A 27,048-nucleotide genomic window follows, 5' to 3' on the forward strand; every position below is an offset into this window, starting at 1 on the left:
CAGCCTCCTTGTGCAACCTGTTCCAGTGCATCACACCATTTGCTTTGTTTACAAGAAAGGTAAACATAAAAAGAACTACAAAAACCATCCCCAACAGTTGCCTAGAGGACTTCCCTAAGCCCACCCCACAAAAAGGGAAAAAGAGGAAAAAGAAAGGACTGTTTTCTATTGTCTATTGACAAAGTTGTGTAAGCTGACATGGGAACACGTTGAAATTACTGCAGTGTTGCTGCTGCCCTCCTTTCCACCTATCCTACTGACTAAATATTCCTTTGCAGTTCTGCTACTCACAGATTTATCAGTGAGTTTACAGAAAGAGAGGAGTAAAGTTGATTACGTCACCCAAACATCAAGGTCACAGAAGGAATTGTAATCCTTACTGAAGATAGAGGACAAAAGAATTTTGGTTCATTTGATTCCAAACAACCTGGAAACACTTATCTAACTGCTCACCTATGCAGAACACAGCCTGCTTTGTTCTAATTGTGAATAATTATAAGCAGTCAGAACTTCAGAGGAATAGCACCAGAGCAGTTCTTGAATGGAATACTACGTATCCACCCACCACAGAGCTACAGAAAAAAGCTACTCCATGAGTAGACCAAAGTCATGCAGGGCTGGGAACACAATCCATGCTTCATGTGAATGTCAGATACAGTAGACACTACTTGACACTAATCTTCGCTTCAATGTCAAAAATTAAATACTTTCTACTAAATGCAAGTAAATGGCAGAAATTCTTTTTAAGTCCTTTGCAAGCATTTTTCTTTCAGCACTGCAGAATATCAAGATTACAGGCTGTCAATTATGTTCTATAGATTCTCACACTACATTCTCCAACAAAACAGAAAGACACGTGCAGTAATAATAACTCATTAATATATTTGGAAGGGATCTGCAGCAAATCCTTACAGCCCAAAAGTAATCATGGCTCCATACTGATAGTCCCTTTTACTTTTTAAAAGTGAATGATAAGCATCTTGTTAACAACAAAGCAAAACAAAAGGCAAAAAGGAAAACATCCCACTCCCCATACAAAAAGAAAACCGCCAAACCACCATAAAAGCAAATGTTAGAAAACTTTATTTTGGGCAAACCAAGTCAGCTCCAAACAATTTCAGTAGGCACCTATTGTGGCTTCTGGTATCATTGTTGCATTCATATCTCTAGTCATGTTGGATTTCTCTTTAAGCTTTGACTGGAGCAATGTGTGTTCCATTACACCTATTTGAATGTCCATCTGAATGGTTTCTTGCTTCAGTTTTGTTAAGGCCTGCTTAATCCTCACCAGAGGAGCTGTCCAAGAAAAGATAAACAGTGCAACTTCGTGTCAGGTGACTTAACACAAAAGCATTACGTTCTACAATTCACTCCTTAAAATTGAAATGGCAATTGAACAAAAGCATGTTCTACTTTAAAGACATGATTAAACCGACACATCATGTTTAATATGCAAGACACTTTAAAGACAGAAATGGCAAAAACAATTTTGCTGTCTTCTCGACAACTAAGATCTGCACAAAGACACACATAATCATTAAGATTGGTTTACCAGTGATGTGTTTTGCTCAGCTAAAAGCCTTACCCCTACATCTGGCTTGGGGTTCTGTAGGGAACTAAAGACACCTTCAGCAGGAGGTCATTTTACCTGTAAAAATCTACTAAAATATTTTGTGCTCCATACTTTATTTGTAACCCCTCACTTTCCACTAATATCACCTTATAGACGGTGCTGCTGCATCACATAGCCCCTTATAATTCTGGGCTGTAGTGTTCATCCTGATCCTTGGCCGTGTCACAGTACAGTTATGGTGCTGAGAGGCAGTTGAGTAGCTCTTTTATTCAAGAAGAGCGAACCAAATTTCTTTACACTGTAACACTTACAATTACTTAAGTCAATTAGCCATAGTGGTTACAATAAAATATAGATACAGCTCGCATATTTAGCCTTGCTATAGCACGCATCTATTCACTTCTGTGTTAGTACTTGTCACGTTTGCAAACGAATGCATTTATCAGGAAAAACTACAAATCACCACATTCTCAGTACATAGTTTTAAATATTAAAAAATTCAAACTTCAGCAACAAAATTAATTTCCTCACCCATTTCCATTAGCATTAGCATTAGCCAGGGAATCTAACAGTTATTCTCATTAACGATTAAAGAGTAAAATGACTTGAGCTGGAGCCTTCTACAGACTTGCGGAACATTTTCAAAGAGGGTAAGATGTCTAATCTTCTTAGACATCGTTTAAAATCTTAATATGGATATTTCAGACTTGTCACTCGTTCTGGTTGTTTAACTTTTTCACAGAGGACCAACGACGCATCTGTCACTGAGAAATTGGGTGGATAGTTTGAGGCAAAAGCATACTTACTGCCATCAGTCATACTGCTTCCTTTCTCTTCTGTTTCCTGCTTCACTTTCTCTAAAACTTCTGTAATCTTCAATGAGAGATTTTTGTTAAATTCATTAAACAAGATGAATAGAAAGTTAAAAAGAAATCTACAACTCCCCCCTGAATAAACGTCAGTTGAAAAAAGGTGTCTCTCTCGTTGTAAAAAGGAAGATCTTAATTAGCCTTTTGAACCATAGATGTTATAAATCATATGGGAGAACATTAGCCAAACAGAAGCATTACTGAGGATCTGTAACCAATAAAAACGAAGTGCAACTGTTGCTGGACAGTGGATGGGTGAAAAGAACCATTATCCTCACAGACTAAGACTTACCAAATGACCATAAAGACTGCCCTTCTTCGGCAGGTGACAAGAAAACTGAGAAACAGCACTGTAGCAAAAGATGGTGCAGCAGGCGAGCCTACTGGCACTGACATGTGTGAATCCATGTGTGAGTAATAAAAATACATTTCAGCGCTATTGACTGGTTTGCCTTTGTTGATGACAAAGCAACTATAGTCCAAGGCAGAATCTAGATAATAACCTACTATTTTTTGTCTATATTATAAAAAAGGCCTTTCTTTCATTAAGGTTTCAGTAAGCCCTTCCTTTAAACAACAACAACAGCATCACTGCATTTTTATTGCATACCTGCAGTGGTACTGGTATTGCCAAGCGTGCTGAGATTTGATTCAATGAAAATAAACCCTGATCACAGCCTATCAGAAAGCAGATCAGTAGTGATATCCAGTGAGCCTAGTTTAGCTCAGATAAGCACTGCTGCATCAACACAGTTCAAAAGGTACCAACTAGTAAAATGTTGCTTTAATAATCAACTTTTTTTTTTAAGGCACAAAATGATTATGCAGGTAAATCTGAAGTCAGCTTCCTTGAGAATCAAACAGAAAGAAGGGCTAATTCTACCAACGCCACACTATGAGCTCCTTGCTTGAAAACCCTTGTTAAACTTCTGCAACTATAATTACATTAAAAATAAATAAATCTCAAATCAGTTGTACAATTTCCATCATATTCTTATGGTGTGATCTATTTCATGTTACCTTTCCAGATACTCTGGCATCTAATGAAGTGCAATAAATGCAATATTTAACTAAGGAGTCAAATAACAGAGTTGTTAAAAAAAAGCTGAACTGCACCAAGGGTGGGAATGTTTGGAAATCTAGCAGTAAATCTGAGTGAAACTATGAGACAGTCCACACGTTAAGGCAATTAGGAGGTTTTTTTCTTAAATTTGTCAAACCATCAATCAAACAAACAGTTTCAGTATAATTTGATTGGTATCAACAAGTTGCTCTTTAGTCAAACACGACATTTTGCTTTCAAGACTGAAATTTCAAATTGCTACTGGTTACTTTTGCTAAAATAAAAGTTAAGCTTTTCATCTTCCGAAGACTTTATGGGCGTGAGTAGATGAATCCTCAACAATTGTAAAAGGCAGGTTATGAAATACAGAATATTTTCACTCCTTCACAAACTGGTGAAACTTAGAGTTCATGATAGTTTGTCCAAACTTGAAAACTAAGAAGCAGTAGCAACCTCAGTTTAATATTTAGGGGCCAGGCTAATCTGCTCGCACTAAAAGAACAGAATATGTTTTAATTCAACATATCAGGAAGAGCTCAGTTCATAAATCTGCGAGTGTTAGACATAAACTCTTCAATGATTTATTCAAGGAAGCCAAAGAAATGCTGTGAAGATGTGTTTTACCTCAGAAAGGACTCTAATCCTTTCAGTTACTCCTCCACTTCCCTCCTGGTACTTCTCCTTAGCCTGGAAAGAAACACATTTTTTGCTGAAGAGATGCATGCATTCCAGTACTACCATATATAAGGGAAGACTTGAATACATCAGCCTATGTAATGACCATCATTCAAAATACGAAAGTAGTTTTAAAAGTTGTGACAGCCCTAATGCAGAACAGTAAGAAACAGGTTTCCTAATGACTTACGTGAGGAAACATACATAAAGAAAATTTGCCAGAAGGCAGACTGAATTGAATCCTGAAACCCAGAATGAATAGAAATTTCTATTCAGTAAGTTACTGTCTTGATGTTTAGCAGCAAGATAAACATACAGCTCAGAGGTCAAATCCTAGTCTGATTTTAACGTCGAGCTAACCAACTGGTAGCTTTCACAGGCCCACTAACTAAGGCATCAAAAAGACTCTCAAGCATTAGCCTACTGGCATAAAAACAAAATGAAGTAAACAAGTAATCAGAGAGCTTTGTGCAAGTTAGCATGAGTAATCAATGTAAGAGATGAATGCTGCACTGAAACTGTAGCTTTTTCACTCATCACAGATGTGTGAATTTTATAGGGAAAGCAGAACCAGCAATTTACTAGCTGCTCAAGATTGTGGCAGCCGATTTACATAGTGTTCAGGCAAGAAAACATTTACTTTCCCTTGTAGAATACTTGAATAAAAATTGCTAATTTAGCTTAAAAACTATATAATTCGACAGCCAATCAGCATTTCCCATGCTTTATATCCAAAAGCAGAATTCACAGATAACTCCTCCAATTCTTTGCCTTTACCCCCATGTTAATATTAGACAAGGAAATGACAGATCAGTGCATTACCTCACTCAGCAGGGCTTGTGCTGAACGGTATTCTTGAATCAAATGCTCCAACTGATTGTTGATGTACTTTTCCCTGCTATTGATCTTTTCCAAAGTTCGGCTGATTTCATTATGGAATTTGTCAAGGTAACCCTAAAAAATCATATTCGGTTGGTTGAGAGCATACAGACATTACCCAAAGAGTATTAAAATGGTGCTGAAATTAAGGAGGGACATGGAATGCTACAAGTAATAACAAAAAATAGTACAGAGATGTTGTGTCTTCCCAGTGAATAAATAGTCCCAATGTCTTTTTTCCCAGTGCCACAAAACGTATTTCAAGTTCTACCGTTTCCTTTGGTCACAGAATGGCTTGGGTTGGAAGGGACCCTGAGGATCATAAAGCTGCAGCCCTCTGCCACAGGCAGGGCTGTCAACCACTGCGTCAAGTACTAGATCAGATTGCCCACTGCTCCATCTCATCTTAGACATCTCCAGGGATGGGGCATCCCCAGTCTCTCTAAGCAGTCTGTTCCAGCATCTCATCAATCTGTTTGTATCCTTACCCCAATAATTACAAATGTCAGTGTTGGTAAATTATTCAAGCAAGACAGTTTGAGAAGTTTGGTTTTTGTTCTTTAATTAGCTGTAATTTTCAGTTTATATTATATCATTTGCCCTCTGTATTCATAACACATTGAAAACAGAGAGCAAAGTGATATAATACATTAATGAACATTGGCAGCCTCGTTAACATATATAACTCCATAACTCGCAAGTTCGTCTGTCATTGCCATTATCTATAACCATCATTGTCACGTCCCCCATTGCAGTTTTACATTATTATAATTAAAATGAAGAAATAAAACAGGCACGTAGAATGAAAAACAAAAAAAGAAGTGCTAACAGACCAGTGAAATATTCTGCACATAAAACACATACCCTAGTTTCTTTCAAAGAAGATTCGATTCCATCCTTATGTTGATGCATTTGATCTACATGGATCCTCCAATCCTAAAAACAGGATGCCATGAAGTAAAACATAAGTAAATACAGCTTTTATGTTTCTCCAGTTATTAAACAAATATTGGTATGCAAGGCAGGGTGAGTTCTCATACATACTACTGTTACCATATATGATTCTTCCACTGACATCATGTTCATATCTACATGCACTGGCATAGTGCAACACAGTTCATTGATCTCCTAAGTGTCCCAATGTGACACTCAGGCCCATAAACAAACATTGACCTCCTTACTAATACCACAGTAGCAATATTTGTTAGAGTTTGATTGATCTTTATGGGACCGTTTCTCCTAGAAAACACTACAGGCACAAATGTTGACAATATTGATTACAGATGCACTAGCTCAGCTTATGAGATGCTTCAACTGCCTAACAACCACCACTTCCAGACTATCAGATCTTTTCTTCCTACTTAACCCCAAATGTTATCATAAGAACAGAAAGAAATGAAATGGGCAGAAATAACTGAACTTGTTTTTAACACTGGGACAAAACTGGAACAGGGATAATTGTACCTGCTTTGTCATAGGAAACACACATGGATTCAGGTACAGAGAATGAGAAAAAGCTGATATTTTAACTTGAGAGATAGGCACCGGTTACTTAGGAATTAATTCATTTTCCCAACATTTATCATAATTTATGCTCATCAGTGCAGACTTTCTATGCCTCTCATACCCAGAGCACAGCTGCAAACTGTGAGTTCAAAACAAAGCAGAGCAGAAGCACTGCTGAATTATCTCCATTTCAGCATTGTTTCTGAAAATGTTTAAAAAAAAGAAAAAAAAAAGAAAAAAAAAGATTGTCAAGACTTTTAAACATTTGGCACTGCTCTGGTCTACATGATAAGAAAACCGATGTTAACAGAACTTCACCACTTGAAATCAAACCCTAGGATACCTCCTTGTAAAGTAGTTACTGTAAGGGTAAGTGCATAGGTATGGAAGATGACAGTGTTTGCTTCAGTAAGATTACCTGATCAAGGACCTTGTCAAATAGGACAATGAAGAAAAGGGGGAACCAAAACAAAGAGGAACAAGCCTGACTAACAGATAATAGTAGAGGTAACAAACAATGTGCCAGTTACACTAATGGATACGCAGAACATATGAACATTTATTTCAGTAATATCATTTGATTGAGGACCTCGTCTAAAGGGAATGAAAAAGAGGGAGGGAATAATCAATACACAGAGAGACACGCACTTGTCAGAAAAACAGTAAGGGATACTGAAAAGAAGCCAACATCATTAGTCACACTAACCAGTTTCCTATCAAGAAACTTCAGACAACACTTCAAAGAGGACACAGCTGTACCTTTCAACTGACAGTAATGCAAACTTGTAAATCCCAGGCATTAGCAGCAAAGGTAGGTGCAACTCTGCAAACTGGTAAATCAGCATGCAAAAAAGAAAAATAAGAACTTCCTGAGGGTACAGAGGCCTAGCAGAGAGATACTGATGGAGGGCTGGGCAATCACCAACCACATGAAGCTTAACAAGAGCAAGTGCCAGATTCTGGACCTAGGATAGGGCAACCCTGGTTATATATATGTGTATATATATATGTACAAACTGGGGGGTGAGAAGCAGGAGAACAGTTCTGCAGAATGGGCTCTGGAAGTTGTGGCTGACAGCAAGTGGAATCTGAGTCAGCTGTGTGCCATGGCAACCCAAAGAGCCAACTGTATCCTGGTGTGTATCAGGCCCAGCACTGCTAAGCCTCATCTCAAGCACTGTGTACAGTTTTGGGCACCACAATGTAAGGACAAAACTATTATAGAAAGGAAAGGTCTGGAGGGCAAGGTGAATGAGAGACTAAGGTCCCTTGCTTAGTTCGGTGCATAGCAGAAGAGGCTAAGAGGAAGCCTCATGGCACCCTGCAGCTCCTCACAGGGAGCAGAGGGGCAGCACTGAGCTGAGCACTCTGTGACAGCGACAGGGCCCGAGGGAACAGCATGGAGCTGTGCCAGGGGAGTGGCGGGTGGGGATTAGGGATGGGTGGTGCACCAGAAGGTGGTGGGGCCCTGGAACAGGTTCCCTGGGGAACAGAGAGGCTGGCCACATATAAGCTACTGCAGGTCAGCATGCCGGCCCACGGGAGCCCACCTGAGCAAGAGACACTGTGCTCTTGAAGGATGTGACCACTTTTAATAGGAACAAAACGAATTCTGGCTTGACACAGCTGCATACTTAAAACATGTGCCATCCCTAAACCGAAGGGAATTCCACTGGTTTCAAATGCATATAACTACCACAGCAGTAGTGCTTCTGTCTCTATCTTGTATGAACATAGCTGAGCATCTCCCACAGCTGTTCAGCCTATGAGATTTCACTTGCTGTCTAGAACTGTGCTGCTGCCTATTCTCTTCCAGATTAAAACAAAAGCTAGTAGAGAAACGCGCTTACACTATGAGTTGAGTTTGAAGTTTGCAGCAACTCAAGATCTTTTTGCTGGTCTGGTGACAACTGTCAGTAATTTGCCAAATTTTGCAATATCAAAATAAAAACAACAACATAGACACAACCCCCCACCCCTGCTACAACTTTAAAAAGAAGTTTTCATTTCTATGTTGCCAATTAATTCATTAACCTCTTAAATATACGTTCACTGCTTATGAAACCAATATGAGGCTTTTCTTACAGAAAGGCATCTAGACCAACCACCAACCCATCACCACTGTGCCCACCAAACTATGTCCCTAAGTGCCACATTTACCCTTGTCTTGAACAGCTCCAGGGAAGGTGACTCCACCATTTCCCTGGACAGCCTGTTCCAATGTACCACCACTCTTATTGAGAAGAATTTCTCAATTCTCAGAATGGCTCTGAGCTGCTCATTCTAGACTCCTTGGAATAGACTATGTATTAAGAAGTCTCCACAGAAATAAAGTAAGAAGCAATCGTTGCTCTTACATAATACTGGAAAACACCCTATCAGAAATTATTGCTTCTAGCTTCAAAGTAAGTGACAAAGGTTCAGAGAAGATAGCATTGGAAAGCCCATAACTTAGAATTCCTGGCATGACAAAAGAAGAAAAAAATGGAAATGGGAAAAATAACACTGCTGATTCAAACTGCACTTTAATCACCATACATATACATGAAAATCCACTTTCACAAACCTTATTGTCAGTCCTGACTGTAACTTTCAGCTGCGGAAGCACGCGTTCCACTTCCAGGTTCCACTCTGCTGCATCTGTTGTGGACTGCAAGATTTCTTCTTGTTTTGTGGAGTCTTTCACATCCTGCACGAAACCCACAGATTATATATACAAACTGTAATTGTTGTACTCAGCAACAACTGTTAGAAGTCAAGTTACAATGACTCACAGCATTCATCTTCAGAATTACACACATATCCCTTAGAACCACAGATACAGATGAATCTTTAAATGTCATTCTTTGAATTCTTAAATATTAGGAATTAAATGTATTTTCTCATCACATTTAGAATTCAAAAAAATGCAACGTACGTAAAGATGAACTATAATATATCAATCTTGCAGTAATATCCATTTAGAAGCTAGAAATACAGCCTTTATTTAAAATAAGCTGATGTGTTTCAGTTGGCGTGTTTTTCTCAAGCACAGACTGTGTACGTATTTTTGGACTTCAACAGAAATACGTTCCTGCTGAAGAAGTAAAAATCTCTAAAGAGAGGAATGACAGGTAGCAACTTACCGAGCTGTATGTTTGTGCCTTTAGAACATTCAGATCAATGAAGTCTTCTTCATTATCTGACTCTTCTTCCTTAAGCAATGTTGCAAAGAGATATCAGTGAATGTTCCTTTCACACAATCTTTCTTCAAAACTTTTCTTCACGGGAGTAAATATGCACTACATTCCAAATTACTGAACAAAACAAGACATGGAAAGTTTTTGATAACAGAGCTTGCATTTACTTCATCTGCTATTTTATCTTCCATGTACTCCATGCTTATGCGATACTGTAGTTTTTCCTTAGTCTGCCCTCATCTTTTCCACCAAAGACAAATTTCATCATTCACATTCCTTTTAAAAAAACCATGAATGCTGCTCACCTTAGTGTAGAACCTTTCAAGATCTGCATAGTAAAAATCTGTGAGCTTATTCTTGTACCTTATGCAGGCCTTGACTATGTCTGACCACAACACCATCATTAACAACAACAAAAAGACTAATGATCGGAACTAAGGCACTAAGCAGAGATTTCCTTGAGCTGGCTACAGTTTGTTCACCAAATTCCTCAAGATCTAATGAACCATGCCTTCTCTGTCAGCCTCATCAGTTTTATTCAGAAAAATCTAACTCAGAAGAACAATCAATCCAACTCAACGTCAGCATTTAACTACTGGAAATGTTACTAAACACAATTACAGATAAAACTAATATATCCAGGACATATCAACATATAGTCTGCAACAAGACTGGGAAAATGTTTACATATAATTAATCCCTGTAGAACTATAAGAGGCTCCAAAAAGTTATTTGCTTGGCATAAACCTAGCTCAGTGGTTTTACTAACAAAGAAACGTAGAAAAGCTAATAGAACACATCAGAAGTAAAAATAACAGCCTAAGTACCTGAGACCAAATCCAGAAGTTCTTTGAAAGGCACAAGCTGTGCTTTAGTTAACTGTGTCCTCTCCACTTCTCCATGTAAACAGAAAATAAGATACAGAAAAGAGCAGACAGCTGACTGTTCCTGCATTTATAGCTCTTGGCCAACAGCTGACATTTCTGTGGCTTGTCAAATATGTAACACAGAATGCCTCCAATTGTTCTCAGAATTCATCAAGAATTTTTCTGGCTGGACTTTAAAATGCAACCAGACCATTAACACTCACATCCCAGTATTTCCATACGATACAAAAATTAAGAATAAAAGGATGGAATTTTTCTTGGCTAATAAAAACATATACGGAAAAAAAGGTATAATACTTAAGAAAACTATGACGAGAAAAGCAATCTCTTCAACTCTTACAGTCTTGACTACCATCATATATAAATTGGGACTACAATCACAGCCCTGTGATAACAATACTGGCACTCTTACTGGCACTTTGATTCCAACTTATATGACCTTTAATTTTTTCCACAAGCACTTGAAAAACATGGACACAAACATGGGGAAGTTGTGGCATTTCTATCTAGTATTTCCAGTCCTTAAGACTGCACAAAATTGTTTTCCCCACATAAAACTTTGAAAGGTCTTGGAGGAGAGGTCCCTGAAGACTGAAGGACAATCTGCGTCACTCCAATCTTCAAACAGGGCAAGAAGGAGGATCTTGGTAACTACAGGCTAGTCAGCCTCAACTCTGACCCAGTGAAAGTGACCAAACAACTTGTTCTGGATGCTACCTCCAAGCAATTGGAAGAGAAGGTTATGAGGAGCAGTCCACATGGATTCACCAAGGAGAAATCATGCTTGACCAACCTGTTACCCTTCCATGATGGTCCATGACCAGCTGGGTATACAGGGAGTGAGCTGTGGATATTGTATATGTTGACTTCAGCAGGGTGTTTGACACTGTATTCCACAACAACTTTGTAATGAAGCTTAGAAAGTATGGGATAACTGAGTGAACAGTGAGGTAGATTGAGAATTGTCTGACTAGTAGAGCTCACATGATTGTGTTCAGTGGCACAGAGTTTAGGTGTTAACCACTCTATCTGAAATTTTCCTACAAAGAAGCTGACAATGAAGGAAAAACAAGGGATGCAGGAAAGAAGGGTTACAGAACTGCCGGTAGATTCTTAAAGAAAATGAAAAGCAAGTAAAAAAAAAACAACTTCACTGCTGATAAATACTAATATCATAGAAAACAGATAGTCAAACTTACTGCAACATCCTCTTCCAGTTTATTAAGTGTTAATTCTGTATCATCTTCTGTTATTTCTTCTTCTTCTAGCTCATCTGTTGGGTACACTGGCCTGAAATAAGTTCAAAAACAGTACTGACAAAAATAAATAGGAAATACTTCAGTGAGCTGCTCCCAAGCAAACAAAAGATTTCAGGTTAAGTATGAATTATGTGGAACATGAACAGACAGTGGTTGTCCTACACATTTAAACAAATAAACTTATGGTCAGCCTTGAAAGTCTTTGGTTACCTCAGACTACCTTAAAAGCGAGGACAAGTAATCAGGCCAAGGAATAAATTGTATTCATTGTATGCTAAGACATCTGGGGATTAAGTTTTCATTCATTTTCTCCTTGGATCTAACTTCTAAAACTTCAAGTGCAAGTCTCCACAAACTCATTTGTAGCCTAATTTGGAATTTGTGTACTAAATATTGGTAGCAATAAGATACTTGAAAAGTAGAAATTACTTTGCCATACAATTTAAAAACACACCAGAGGGAGGGGATGGAATCAAGAGCACTTGTAAACAAATTGCCATACACTTGAAATTGTCTGCCATCTGATCTCTGTGAAGATTTCTTTTGGATTCAATACATAACGTTACAGTACTCTATTTGTAACTGGACCACATGTTGTGTGTACTTCCAGCTGAGGAGCTGGATTAGGTACTGATTGATGGGACCAAAAAAGACAGATACAGAAACATTTCAACTCAACTGTTAGATTAACAAGCAGTTACTCACAAGAAAGAGACCAAAAAGAGGCTATCGGTCAAATCTTTATTAATTAATTTAATCTACTGACAGCCCAAACTCACTCTTGCTGGTAAAAGACTAAGCTGCATGAAGTGGTATTAGGAATCACCTTGTTCCATTGCTTCAAGCCTAGCTTCATTCTGCAGCTCATGAAACGTCAAGTAAAACATTTCTGGACAATATCATATTTTGTGTACCTCTCTTTATAACTATTTGTATTTGTTTGTTGAAAAATAATGTGTATATGAGGATTATTCCAAGTGTACTATACCTTCTCCAGCTAAAGCCACTGTATTTCAAGGCTTCTTCGGCTAAACAATCAAGAACATAGCAGGCTTGCTCTCCATAACCCGCCTTTAATTTTGAGGGAGGAAAATCCACAGGCCTTCCCTAAAACAAAAAAGATATGCTGTTTACTAATGGCTATCAATCAATTCCATTTCAAGGCAGTAACAAGATTTTTTCTTAACTAAAACCCAAGTGTCCATCGTGCCAAAAAATTTTACCAATGCTATTTCACATTCTTCTCCACTGGAGCTCCAGTCAGGCAACAGGAATGGAAAACAAAACAACTCAAGGGACAGACACAGTGCAGAAATCCTAAACATGGTAAGAAGAAGCGAGCAGAAGAATCAGAAACTGTAAGGGAACTAGATGGTTAAGAATAAAAGTGACATCCTGGCAAGGCAAGTTCAGCTACAGAGGAACCTGGGTACTGAGATTAAACCTGTGCTTTTTCTTCTTTTTCTTTTAATCACTGCCTTGTTTGTTGCAGATGTCTCTCCAGAGAACACAGACACAACTTAAAATATTTCCTTTGCACTTAATTCCATTTTTGACTTTGGCAGGAGCAGAAGTGTGAGTACATATTGTGTAAGCTTCCAAGATAAACTTTGTAAATGACACCACTATAAATGAACAGCATTTGTAGCACTACAAGAAGTAATCTTGATTTAATCCATTTTACAGACTGTGGAACAAAACTAAATATAATAATATAAGACCATTTTTGTAGTGTCAAAAAATGAAGAAGTACATACAGACAGTATAAATCTCTAATAACTTCTAATTAACATTGTTCAAAGACGCAGATAGGAAAAGTCTGTCCAGTCCTTGAGAAGATAATCAGATAGGACAGGAAACATGTTATTCCTGATATTTATGAAGGTCATGGCCGTGCCTGAAATGCACTTGAAAAAACAGCACGTTCAGCACTTACAAATGATCGCAGTTCCGAGAGTATCTTTGATATTATTGCATTGGGGTCATCATATTCTTGAGGCTGTTCAAAGGGATGCCCTGCTTTAGTGATCAGCCAAGCAGCAAGAGTGCAGAACACGAAGAACTGCTCACCAGGATTAGTGGGCAGGGCAAAATAGTGCCTGTTTAAGAAGGGGGGAAATGGTAAGCAATGGTATTTGGAGCTACTGAGGTAATTACAGCATAATAAGTTAGCACAGGCTAGGCAAACAGACTCTTAAACAGACTTTCCCCACATTTCCCAGCTACCAGATGGGCAAGAGGTTGCTGTACCTACACTCGCGCACAGCTTGGACCAGGAGCTTCAGTTCTTCCACTCACTCCCACACACTGTGCGATCGACACAAACCGCACCTATTTGGGATCAAACTAAGTTGAATAAGGTGTTCTGCTGCCACACCTAACGTGCCCTGAAGAGAAAGGTGTCCATGAAGTCAGACAGCAATTGGTCCCCATGAACGGGCCCGCGCGCCGCCTTCCCCCCGCGTCCCCACAACCTCCCCATCCCGCTGCGAGCGCCCGAGGGGCACCTGGAGAGCGGCCGCACATTGTGGCGCCTCAGCGCCTCCTCCTCGTAGCTCAACAGCTTCAGCTTGTTCAGCAGCTCCTCCATCAGCACGAAAGCGGTGTAGGCCGCACCCGGACCCCGCTCCACCACCGCACCATCCTCATCTCGCTCCGCCATCTTGGAACCCCACGCCACCGCCCGTAACCGAGGCAACCGGCTCTGCCAATCACCGACTGCCTCTTCCTCCATGCCACCAATGGCGGTGCAGCGCCCTCAGGTCACCATCGAAATAGCGCCCGGAGGCGCTTCGCCCACCCCACAGGGCCGGCAGGAGGCTGGATTGGCTGCTACTGTGCGAGAAAGCGGAGGGGTTTGTGCTCCCCGCTCTGATGTTTATTAACAAGGGGTAATGGGGAGGCCGAGAGTCAGTGGTAATGGCTGACTACAGCTGGCCAGTGGGGCAGAGTACGTGTAGGTGTGGCCATGAGAGCGTTTGGGAAAGGGACGGTGAATCATCCCGAAAAAATGTGTGCAACTCCTTTAAGCTGCACCTACGTACACACCCTGTCTCCGAGAGAAGCAACGGTCCGAGCTACCACAGTGAGCTGTGCTCTGGGTGCTTTGCTGTTCGTGAGCTCAGAAGAGGTAAAACAAGTGCTTAGAACAACGCTCTGGCGTGAAAGGGTGTAAGCTGGGGTGTAGAGGCAGTTGGTTGTGTGAGGTGTGTGGCGTTTCAGGTCTGCTTCCTATGAAAGGGTTCTGTGTGGGTATGAAGTCACCTTCCTTCATTCCTTTTGGGAGTATTTCTCAGCGAATGAAGTTGTGTTTGGAGTCTACATTTGGATAGTGGGCACAGAGCTGGCATTTAAGGCATGTTCTATTGGAGAGCATTAATGCAATTTAATATATTGTTATAGTAATCTCATTTTCCCCTACAGGAGCTGGTTCCTGCAAGCCAAAAGGTTGGACACGCATGGTAGGTGATCTTTATGGCTTGCTCCAAGCCATTCTGTGTTTACTGCTGATACAGACTTTTTGTGCATGTGATTCCTCCTTAATAAAATGCAACGTGCTCAGGCATTTCTGGCTTTCTTAAGGCTGCATGTGCTTGGAATGTGCCATTACAAAGTTACATTATAAAGCAAAGAAACGATCCTTTTCCTAAGGACTAATAACTTTTGTCTTACAAAGCGAGGAAATGTTGTAATATGTGCGGCCACTCCCACATGTAGGTAAGAAGTAAGTATGCTAGGTGAACCCTTTATCCAGGGTGCAGATAAACTGGAAATAAATTAAATGGCAAATGCCGAAAAGATTATAAAGCACATGCCTTTTGCTGTTTGTTTCATATGGTGGCCAAAACCAAACGCAGTGTTGCCCCGGCCACTGTTTCAGCTGCTCAGTGACTTGTGTATGTCTTCATGGAAGAAGCATTTTAATGCTTCACTTGGTTCTCAGTAATCCTGGCCAAAGTTCTGGCATCAGGTTGAGGCAGCTGTTGTTCTGTAGGAAATGTTTTCTTCTGCAGAAGCAAGGAAGGTGATACGGCCTTAATAGTTTGGTGCCAAGAAAGAACTTTGCAAGTGTTCAGATAATGAGATTTTAGATTCAAATTAAAATTGTCAATTAAAATCTTGAATTCCTTAGAACTAAAATTACCATGATCATACAGAACAGCAGAAGTTTTTTCTTAACTCACTGTAAGAACTGTACTGAGCAGGGAGATTTTCACCTAATCAGTTCCAGCAGTATTTTGACCAACAAACCTAAAAAGCTGATGGGGGAGCTTCATCCTTGTCTGTGTTCCTACCCCAGACTTCCATATGCGTGTTGGTAGAAATTCACTTGAACAAAAGGGCATCAGCTGAAGATTCTTTATACCTGCAGTATTTGGAATATCAGGCAAACTCCCCACTTCAGAAAAACAAATATTGAGGTAATCAGGAGTCTGTTTCAGCAAATGGAAAAACTGGCTTGTCTCCTTTTGGAAAAGGCCCTCAGCTTTTCCCCCCCCCGCCCCCCCCCCCCCCCCCCCCCGTGACTCAAAATAGATTGCTTGGCAATAAGACAATAAGAAGGCCTAGACGTTTCTAAAACGTATAGCATACTTAGTAACGTTGATGCCAAGAAATGTGTCAAAACCTATTGCAAACAGATATAGTAGTTGATAAACTGTACAAAGAAAACAATACAGTTGGAGAGTTTTACCTGCATTGAAACAGTTTTGTGTTGCCTTTTTTTCCCCTTTCTTCTTGTCAGTTTGAAATGAATCTACTATGAGCCAAGGAGGATATGAAGGGACAGAAAATACCACATCTTCTTCTCCATTTACTTTCTCTTTGTGCTACGTTTTTGGGTAGGTTATGATTCTTTTGCTTATGAAAAATTAGAGTGACAACTGTTACTAATGTTTCATGCGAGGAATTAATTCAAACGTTAATGGTTAAGGTGGAGTAAAGCACTCCTGATGCTGAAGAAGAATGGAAGATTGTGATGCAGATGGCCTTGGCCTTTAAGCACACAGACCATTACCTTCCTGCAGTTCTGCCACCTGACTTGGCTGGTGCCCTCTCAGCAGGCACTGGTTATCACTTAGTACTGAAAATGGTTCCAAGTGCATTAAACTTTGTGCTGAGATGTCTGGGGAAAGGTCATGCAGATTGCTCTGCTGGGGTTGCCATATCTGTAGATCATTAATTAAACATCACAGTTTTCTGTGAGGGATAAGAAAATTCTTATGGGCTAGATTTAATGCAGCTTACTCATTTGTTCTTACATGCTTCAGGTTCTAGAGAACAGGAAACTGTAACAGGGCTGTTTTCTAAGGATGTCATCCTTCCTTGTCCTTTTTCACCTGGGAATGATGAAGTAATTTACTGGAAGAAAGAGAACAAAAATGTACACAGCTACTATGAGCAGAAGGACCAGCTGGAAGGCCAGGACCAAGATTACAGAAGCAGAACACATCTTTTTCATGAGAACATTGCTCGTGGAAATGCCTCCTTGAAACTTAGTAATGTGGCTTTGACTGATGAGGGCCTTTATCATTGCTATGTGGAAACAGAGAAAGCTAAAACAGAAGTGGATGTCATGCTGCAGGTGCAAGGTTGGTAAAACAACAAAAGTGCTTGGGTTGTGCCAGTAGAAATTGGCTGACTCTAACAGATTTGCTGGCATTAATTCTCACGTGGAATTGAAATCCCCCAACTAACAGAGCACCTCTTGGGCCTTTTGGTGTTCTCTTTTCCTCTGGTAAGACGTAACAAGTTAGAAAATCACAGTGTGACATCAGAATCTACTGCACAGTTGTTTTGAAGGAGTAATTAGTACACTTGACTCTTAAAACGTAATGTGTCTTCTTAGAACAGTAATGGCAATAAGTAAGGCTGTGCTTTCCTTTGAAATCACATATACTAAATTTTTCATTTGATTTACTCATTCTTTCCAATGTTATTGAAAAGAACCATCTACTTCAATTTATAAAGGAATTTGAAATTAACAGGACTGTTTTTTTGTTTTTTTCTGATCTACAGTTCTCCCAATTTATGCACTGGAATACCAAAAGACAGAAACAGCAAGGATTTTGAAGTGCTCTGCTTTTCATACTTACTTGACACCAAGTATAACTTGGTTACGAGGCAATGCATACATCCCAGAAACAGGTCGAGAAGTAACCAGAAATGGAGTTCTCTCTTCTGTTAGAAGTGACCAGAATGTTATAAAAACATCTGATACTTACTACTGTCATATTAATCTGCCCACTAAAGACTGGACTGCTGAGTGGAGTATGCATGGTAAAGATAAAGGGATAAAGCTTCTTCCTACATCATTACTGTAAATATTGGTTGTCACATTGCTGGGGTTCTTCAGCCTGGAGAAGAGAAGGCTCTGAGGAGAACTTACAGCAGCTTGGAGTAACTCTAGGATGCCTACAGACAATCTAGGGAAGGACTTCTTATAATGGCAGGTAGTGACAGGACAAGGGTAAATGGTTTTAAACTGGAAGAGGGTAGAACTAGACTAGATATTAGGAAATGTTTTTAATTGGATGAAGAGCACTGTAAGAGCTCCTTGTCAGATATATGCATGACTGTTTATATTGCCCTAATTGCTTCCTAAAGCACACCCAGAACACTCTCAGCTCCTAATCCACTGCATCTGCTTCAGAGGAAGGGTGATGTTTTTAATTTAGGTACAGTAGTGTATGACTATGGAAGGTTTCAAGTATGATACCATAGCAGATAACAAGTGCACCATAAATGCCCGTTTCATGAATCTGTCTTTCCAATCCACATGTGAAAATGCTGCGTTTCATTACACCTTTGTTTAACTTTCACTTCATGTCTGCCATCTCACTGAAGCATTTTGGGAATATATTTCTTTCCTGTTCTTTACACAGTAACATGGTTGAATACAGGTGGTTGGTTTCTTTTTTCCTCTCAATAGTTTCAACCCCACACCTCTATTAATTCAGTTCTTCCGAGTGTCTAGAATTTCATTTTAGGATAGAAATAAGTCCTTCAGGGTCCTGCACATTAGGGGAGAAATGTGTTTGTTTAGGTTTTATTTAATAGACATGTGGTAGCATCTGAAGATTTTAAAGTAAACCTTCCAGAAACGTAGTGTGGTGTGTGACTGTGGTATCAAGGTACTGAAACGGGTTTTAACTTTTTGACCATTGTGGGTTTTTTTTTTTTCTTCCTCTAATTACCTTCCTCTAACTTTCATAATGTTTTCTGAAGTAATTATAGAGGGTTTTTGTAATTATGTATTTCAGACCAACTTTCAAAAGCTGAAGGAAGTAGCGCTGCCATTTCTTGTGAATACAGCAGTAACGCTTTACCTGCTGAAGATTTCACTGTTGTCTGGAAACGAAACAAGAATACAGCTGTCTCAGTCCTGGCCTCCTTCGATGGTACATTTCAGACTTACCAGCCTCGAGTTCAAATTACCCAAAAAAACTTTTCACTCAGTATTACTGATCTTAGTGTGGATGACAGTGGAGACTATGTGTGCAATATTTCATCACCTCGCTACACAAGACTTACCGTGACAATGTTACAAGTTGGTAAGTTATTATAAGGGAGGGAGACAAATGATGGGAGTTCAGAACCAAACCATCAATCAGAAATCTGTAAAATAACTATTAATAAAAAGTACTGGCTAGAGGAAGAGACAATTCATTGTTACTGTCCCAGGTGAAAAACATTAAGTTGTATTTGTTTAAGGATCTGCAGGCTTTTTCTTCTCATTCTGTGCACAGAGGGCTGTGCAGTGAGGAGCATAAGGAAACTTACAGAATTGTGTCCTAAATGCTGTGTCAGTAGCCAATAAAGCCTTTCAGCAGTAGGAAGGAGATGAAGGCAAGCCCGAAGGTGTGGTGTTCTGTTTTTTTTCTGCAGAAGAACCATATGGTTGTTATTGTCAAAGGTTTAATTCTATGCAGTAGGCCTTTTTCAGACTTGGAAATATATAGGTATTTCCGCATACCTTTATTTTTATGAACTGTTGTCAACTTCCAGCTGCGTAGTCTTAGTTACATTTGTTTTGTTGTCTCTGGTTTCTAGTAGGCATACTGATTAACTCTTCTACCCACTGAGAACTCTTGAGGTTAAAAGTTGAGTCTGATATTGTGCTTCTGAAGTGGAGAGTATAGAATACCTCAAAGGTGTTACACATATGACTGGTGCTCCTAACAAACGTGCACAACTGTGTTATTCTCCCTGTATGTTTAGGGGAGAGATATACACATGCCTTTCCAATGGAAATATGACCTTGATTATCCTCCAGCTGCCTTTCTTCTGGCTACTCAGCAGGTGGATCTCACAGTAGCCACAGAGACACCAATCTCCTCATTCAGTAACTAAATCACTGTGCTGCTCATGTTTTCCTGATTCTGGGCCAGGAATACATAATACAGAGCAGGAAAAATTTTTCTAGGCTGATGAGCACTTTTGTTTCAGCATGGGCGGAAAACATGGAGAAGACACAGCAGAAGAAGTGAAGCCTAAAATAAATCCACATGTAAAAGACAGTCCTCTGAATGTGCGTGTTAGGAGCTGAAGTAAGGAGATGCTCATTGCTGCATAGAGCCATTCACTGCTTAGATGGGCTTTTGTCTCCTGTGGAACCTGCTGTCAACACCCATTTGGGGATCTATTGTTTTTTGTATGCATCTGGATTGCATGGCTGCATCTTGAAGTTGGAAAACTTTCTAGATGAAGGCTGCAAAGATTCTGTATAAGGAATGATTAAATTTGTTGTCTGGACAGAAAAACACAGAGCCACTGTTTTGGAAATCACCAGTGCTGCTAATGACACTGAGCACTGTACCTGGAAGCATTGTTTACCAGGCTGATATTAGAATCATAGAATGGCTTGGGTTGGAAGGGACCTCAAGGGTCAAGGTTCAACCCCAGGAAGATAAGAAGTTATCAGATTGTATTTTAGGAGATTGCAGGATTTCCTATCAGCATAGTTAAGGAAAAGTAACGTGCTCTTAGCTATTCATGCTTAAGTCATTGAACATTTACAGTCATTTACAGTCATTTACAGTCTTCACTTACTGCATGGGTCAAGTAACTTGACCATTGTATCAGTGATGTTATAAAGAAATTGATGTTCTCCCTGAATTAATAGGCTTCTCTTTATAGATGAGAGAAAAATCATAGTTTAGATATACTTACTGATAAACAGCAGACATTTACGTGCAATATAAAAATCTTTTGTTTAACATTTTGCAATTTTGTACTTTTAAAGAACGCACAGGTAACACCTCAACAATTGTGAAAGTGACAGTGATCGTGATACTTATCGTCGTACTGATGGTGATGAGAGGGGTATGCTATCTCCATAAGGTATGTACAATCACAAGTGGATTTATTTTTGAAAGCATTAAACTGAAATCTAGATCTTGAGTGCTTGACCAAAACATAGATTTGTTTTTCATTATTTTAATTGGGCAAGAAGAAAAAAAGATTGAAAATGTGATAAATCTCTTCATAGGAAAACTGTCTTCAATTCTTTTATATGTCCTGAAAGCTCTCCAGGCTATAATACTTTGGTTGTAATCGTGTTCAAATATGCCCTTCCCTTAACCAGACTGCTCTCCCATGCTCTGTGAAAAGATGAAAAAGTAGATTGTCCTTTACAAATACTTTCTGATAACTTTAGCAGAGGCTGTTGTGATAGGATGAGGGGAAATGGTTTCAAACTAAAAGAGAGGAGATTTTGATTGAATATAAGGAAGAAGGGTTTTTGTTCTTGCTGTTGTTTGTTTAATGATAAGGTGGGTGAGGCAGTGGAACGGGTTGCTCAGAGGTGGATGATGTCACTGAATAGCTTTGGAGACATTCAACATCAGACTGGGTGGGGCTCTGAGCAACTTGATCTAGCTGTTAGGTGTTCCTTGCTTCCCTGTTCATTGCAGAGGGGTTGAAGTAGGTCACCTGTCCAGTAGGCGTCCCTTCCAACTCAAACAATTCTGAGACTCTATGATGCCTTTTGTTCTCATGCTTCTGTTACAGCCTGCCTCTATTTTATAAGATTCTGTCTCCTTCCTTTTGTAGTAGCTCACAGCAAAGGACTTCATCCCAACAGCCCGTCCAAGTCCACCCTCTTCCAGTCCAGAGCCATTTCCCCTCATCCTGTTGCTACATACCCTTACAAAATGAATTAATCTGTCATTTTTTCTTCATTTTGCTCTCATGTAGAGATTCTTGTTGGATGCCAGCCAGTTTTAGTAATGCTGATATGCTTTAGAGATGGTAGCATATATTTGAAATGAATCTGTTTCATTTGAAGAGCCTAAGCAGTACTCTTTTATCTTGGGACTTGTTGAGACCTTTGTCTCATAATCAGAGGACGCAGAACAACTGACAGGTTAACACAGCACTGGTGGCACTGATTGAGGTAGAGAGAAGAAATGGGAATGTTTCTGCATTGTTGTGAAGATGTTTATTTTGCTCAGCCTAGTCTTAAAATGGAAAATACTGACTTCTATCACAAGAATGTCTTGTTCTGTTTGCAACAGAGGATTGATTTGACATGTAAGTAGTTCTCAGGGAAGTTTTTGTTTTAACCAGAAACACGAAGAGGAGTAACGAGACATACTAAAAGAAACCCTTTCACTGCAAACGGAGGCTCCTGTGCTTGTTGCTGAAAATAAACTTGGAGAACATAGTAATTCCTTCCTATGGAGCAGCAGTGGGAGCAAAATGGAAGGCGAATTTTGTGAGCAGCGGGAACAAGCATGTAAACTGACAGAAGAAATCATATGCAAGTCAACTGACATTTGTATGTGAAATTTGGGTGTATTAAAAGGACAATGGGAAGAATTCAAGGAAAATCAAATTGAGGATTGTTTTTTTTTTTTTAGTTTTGTTTGTTTGTTTGTTTTAACTGTAAGGGGAAGAGAGGACTGACTGTTTTGCACTTTACTAAATGTTTTTGTACAAATTTTAAAGCGGAAGAGATTTAAAAGAACACTATTTATGACCCATAGGCAGTCTTTATGTGACAAGTCCCTCCACAGCATTTCTGATGCTTGTCCTGCAGCAAGAGAGCAAAAATCCTTTTGCCAATTGTAGGAGAAGCTTCTAAACTGATTGTTGATCTGAAGTTTAGCTTCTGCTGTGGTACAATAGCTGCTACAGCCTTTGACCAGCAAAGCCTGCTATTCTGGCTGTGAATGCTGTCCTCTGAGTCTGGGAAACATGACTGGATTTGCCCTTCTGTTTGATTTCACAAGAGATCTGACAACTGGGATTTGTTCCTAAATAATGAAGAGGGCTATTGGCAGTATGTAATCCAATATGGATCCCTGGGGCTTAACAAAATGAAAATGTATAAAAATGAATGTAATACACTATACATTATGTTTTGGTTTTCACTTGATATTTATTTTTGTAAGTGCTTGTTTTAGTATTAAAACAAAACATCTGCTTTTAGTTATGCCTGATTGTATCAATTATCTTGTGTCTGTGGGCCAGGACTGCGCTTACTCCTCTTCATGAACCTGAAATACAATTGTGAAAGTAGAAAGCTGTGTCAAAACAAAACACTGTACAGGGGATTTATGGTAAGTTCACAAGTAAATGACAGAGACGTCCATTCACTAATGCATCTTTGCTTTAGCAGCTTGTAGCTGAAACACACTAGCACTAAATACATATACTATATTGAATCTAGCCAACCTTTTCCGTCTTACTTCAGCAAAGAATACAGGCGTCTTGTCCTAATGCTAGCATTTGTATCCTTCGAGAGCAGATGATTTCTGTGCAGACATGTTGCAAAACGGTATTGTTTACTCATACCTCCTAGAGTTTCCGGGAATGGGGTTAGCAGTAGTAGGTAGCATTAAAAATAGCTTATCTAATAATAAAGTGTTCCCTATGGCATCCTCTCCCTAAAAGGGGGTGTGCAAATGTGTAGAAGACCAGATGTTCATCTAGTATTAACATAGTCCTGCTATAGACTGAAACTACAGTAATTTATTTCAGCTAAAGATGACTCTACCAGTCCAGTGTAAAAGCAGAAATTGGAATATTTCCACAGAATTGTGGATACAGAAGAATGAAGGAAGTAATGGAAAGGAATGGGATAAAAACAGCTAAATAATATAGAAAGATTTGTTTTCTCTTACTTCACCTCCATTACATTTATATGATGTTAAGTGTGGGAGTTTGTTACCTTTGCAAATGAAGCAAATAAAAGCAGTGACCCTGCTCGTCTTCTATCACTGCTACAAGCAGCAACACTATCCTTCCTTTCCTTGGCTGCTATCAGGCAGGTACAGTCAGGCATGGTCTGATTCTTGTAGCACCTTTCAGTTTCATCAATCTTATTATACTACCATTTTGCTCAGGTGCAAAATACCACAAATGTATTTCTCGTTCCTAATCACCCCACCTGTCTAACAACTAATATTTTCATCCAGCCCTTCAACTCAGTGCAGGTTTTCTTTTTGAAAGAGCAGTGTTAGAATATCTGGCACTCTGCTAATGCAGTAATCCCCTGGCTCCACTGCATACCTAGGTATCTACATCATTAAAGGGAGGGAGGGACAGAGTTTTTTAATATCACATATGCAAAACAGTCTGGAAACTTCTGGCTACTGTGTATTGACCAGTCATGTTTGCCCCATAGAGGAAAACTGTACCTTTTTCATGCCAATATCTCTTGACTTGCTCCTCAGCTTGTTAACTTGAGATTCAGCTATTTCTGCCCTTTCTTCAGCATCATCCAGATCATGTTGCTGTTTTCTGTACTTCGAAAGGTACAGATTGGCTTGCGCTTCCTAGTGAGAGAAAACAGAGCTGATCTCCTCGGCTTTCCATTTCATTTCCATACAAAGCTTTCCATTTCAAGTGTAACAAAAGGGGCTCAGCATGACTAAGTAATAGCCCTATGGGACTCACCTGGTTCTTAAAGGGCAAAGGGCTGGTGGGTTTTTTGGTTTTTTTTGTTTGTTTGTTTGTGGTTAAGGGATTTTTTTTTCCACAAAGGAAGGATTTGATGTTTTCAGCAGCACTCTTCATTTAAGTGAGCTGGAAGGCTTTCAACAAACCTCCTGAGGGAGTACTAGGAAAAAAAGTCTTTCCTGTTCTTCTCTTCCCTTTGCGTCCTGAAAATTACCCTCCAATCCTGAGCTAAAATGGAATCATTTCTTTTAAAGTAATCAGTGCAAATGCTATATCTTTTATACATAAATACATTTCTAAATCCAGCCTTCATATAAACACAGCTAGGAAAAAAAGGCCAAAGTAAAGTAGTCACTTACAGCTTCCTCTGCTTGGTGCTTGTAGCTCTTCACTTTTAGTTGTAGCTTGTCTATCAGATCCTGCATTCGGGCCAGATTCTTCTTATCTTCTTCTGACTGTACCAAAACACAAGTAATTGGGTTAATAGCGTCAAAAGGCCAAAAGCATCTCCCACAGTGCAGTATATTGGCTTGTATATTATTTTGCAAACATGTCATCTGAAGTATGAGCAAGTCATATTGTGGTCAACCCGCGCATAGATTCTGTAGGCTGATTGAAGATGATGTGTGAGATCTTGGAGGCTGGGGACTAAAAGAGAGTAGTGTCTGTATTTATATATTTATATCATATATACCTATACATGCACAGAGGATTCCTTGCTTTGGGGTGAGAAGCACTTGTTCTTATAGAGTGTGTCATTATTGAGTGAAACAGGCCTATGTAATTGTATGTAATTTGATTGTTAAATCTGTTTTGAAGGCATTTCTGGTAAAAATGAGCCAAGTTTAAGTCTTTGCAGGCCACAAACAGGCAGACCAGTTAATTCTATCTGCCTGTGCCTTCTTAGCAGCTTTCAGGCTCTGCATACAGAAGTTAAACAACATGTGTGATATTAAATAATAGACTAAACAGATAAATGAATAGGATCTTAAGAATATATACCTAAAGAACACTGTCAAAAGCAAGGGAAGCAGTGCTCTGTACTGAAGTCCTTTTTTCTTTTGAGAGGCAAGCAGCATGAGCAGATGTTAGTAAACCTGTGCTCAGTGTCAGAGCTCTGGGACTGGGCAGCCCTACACATGGTGATGCATCAGAATCCTCTCTTCAGCAGCATAGCTGAGAGATAGCTGGTCATTCTTCCCTTGCAGTGCAAATCATCATCTAAGCCTGCTCCATTTCAAAACCATGCTAAAACCATCCAAATCCCAGCAATAGCATCCTTCCTAACTGTAATTAAAATGTGTCAGGCAAGGTGATATTAGCCCTACAGAGATATTCTTCCCATCCATAAAGCTTCTCGTAGTCAGAAAGCACTGGGTAATGCCTTCCTTTATTCTTCACTGGGACCCAGTGGCTATGCAGTCCATGGTCACCTGGTAAGTCAGCTCCTTTATGCGCCTTTCAAACTTGCGGGCTCCCTTTTGGGCATCTGAGTTGCGGCGGAGTTCGTTCTCGAGTTCATTCTCCAGCTCACGAACCTGCAAAAAAGAAAAACCTCTTGCTCTTATGTTACGCTTCCAAAGCAGCAGCTGATGTACTTCACAGCTCAAGAATTGCTCATTTTCTCAGCATCTTAATGGAGCCGAATATCAAAAATTCTCCCCATTCTATTTTCCCTAAGTGTATTTAAGACTGCTCATTCAGCTAAGTTCCCACTCAGAACCAGATGCCCTATAGACATACAGCATCTGTTGTCGGTCACTACGAACCACAAACTAACCAGTCTGCTATCAAGAAACTTCAGACAACACTTCAAAGAGGACACAGCTGTACCTTCCAACTGACAGTAATGCAAACCTGTAAATCCCAGGCATTAGCAGCAAAGGCAGGTGCAACTCTGCAAACTGGTAAATCAGCATGCAAAAGAAGAAGAATAAGAACTTCCTGAGGGTACAGAGGCCTAGCAGAGAGATATTGATGGAGGGCTGGGCAATCACCAACCACATGAAGTTTAACAAGAGCAAGTGCCAGATTCTGGACCTAGGACAGGGCAACCCTGGTTATATATATGTGTATATATACATGTACAGACTGGGGGGTGAGAGGCAGGAGAACAGTTCTGCAGAATGGGCTCTGGAAGTTGTGGCTGACAGCAAGTGGAATCTGAGTCAGCTGTGTGCCATGGCAACCCAAAGAGCCAACTGTATCCTGGCGTGCATCAGGCCCAGCACTGCTAAGCCTCATCTCAAGCA

General features: G+C 39.8%; 1 protein-coding gene across 1 annotated transcript; it reads right to left on the reverse strand.

Moving 5' to 3' along the window:
- Window positions 1-863: 863 nt before the first annotated feature.
- IFT57 (intraflagellar transport 57) lies at window positions 864-14,646 on the reverse strand. The gene is made up of 11 exons (XM_072337219.1): window positions 14,398-14,646; window positions 13,827-13,989; window positions 12,879-12,997; window positions 11,831-11,921; window positions 9,691-9,759; window positions 9,132-9,254; window positions 5,924-5,995; window positions 5,003-5,134; window positions 4,130-4,192; window positions 2,380-2,446; window positions 864-1,296 (listed from the first exon to the last, which is right to left on the reverse strand). The coding sequence occupies exons 1-11, from the start codon at window positions 14,622-14,624 to the stop codon at window positions 1,118-1,120; spliced, it is 1,305 nt and encodes a 434-aa protein (XP_072193320.1). The 5' UTR covers window positions 14,625-14,646; the 3' UTR covers window positions 864-1,117.
- Between the last annotated feature and the right edge of the window lie 12,402 nt (window positions 14,647-27,048).

Source organism: Excalfactoria chinensis, chromosome 1 (assembly GCF_039878825.1).
Source record: "Excalfactoria chinensis isolate bCotChi1 chromosome 1, bCotChi1.hap2, whole genome shotgun sequence".
Classification (NCBI taxonomy): domain Eukaryota; kingdom Metazoa; phylum Chordata; class Aves; order Galliformes; family Phasianidae; genus Excalfactoria; species Excalfactoria chinensis.

What these genes read in the sequence shown, in the direction of transcription:
- IFT57 (XM_072337219.1), bottom strand. Translation starts at nt 14,624, where the DNA reads ATGGAGGAAGAGGCAGTCGGTGATTGGCAGAGCCGGTTGCCTCGGTTA. An exon ending in AATGTGCGGCCGCTCTCCAG is followed by an intron (nt 13,990 to 14,397) that starts GTGCCCCTCGGG and finishes CTTCTTAAACAG; the next exon opens with GCACTATTTTGCCCTGCCCA. An exon ending in CAGTCAGGACTGACAATAAG is followed by an intron (nt 5,996 to 9,131) that starts GTTTGTGAAAGT and finishes TCCTGTTTTTAG; the next exon opens with GATTGGAGGATCCATGTAGA.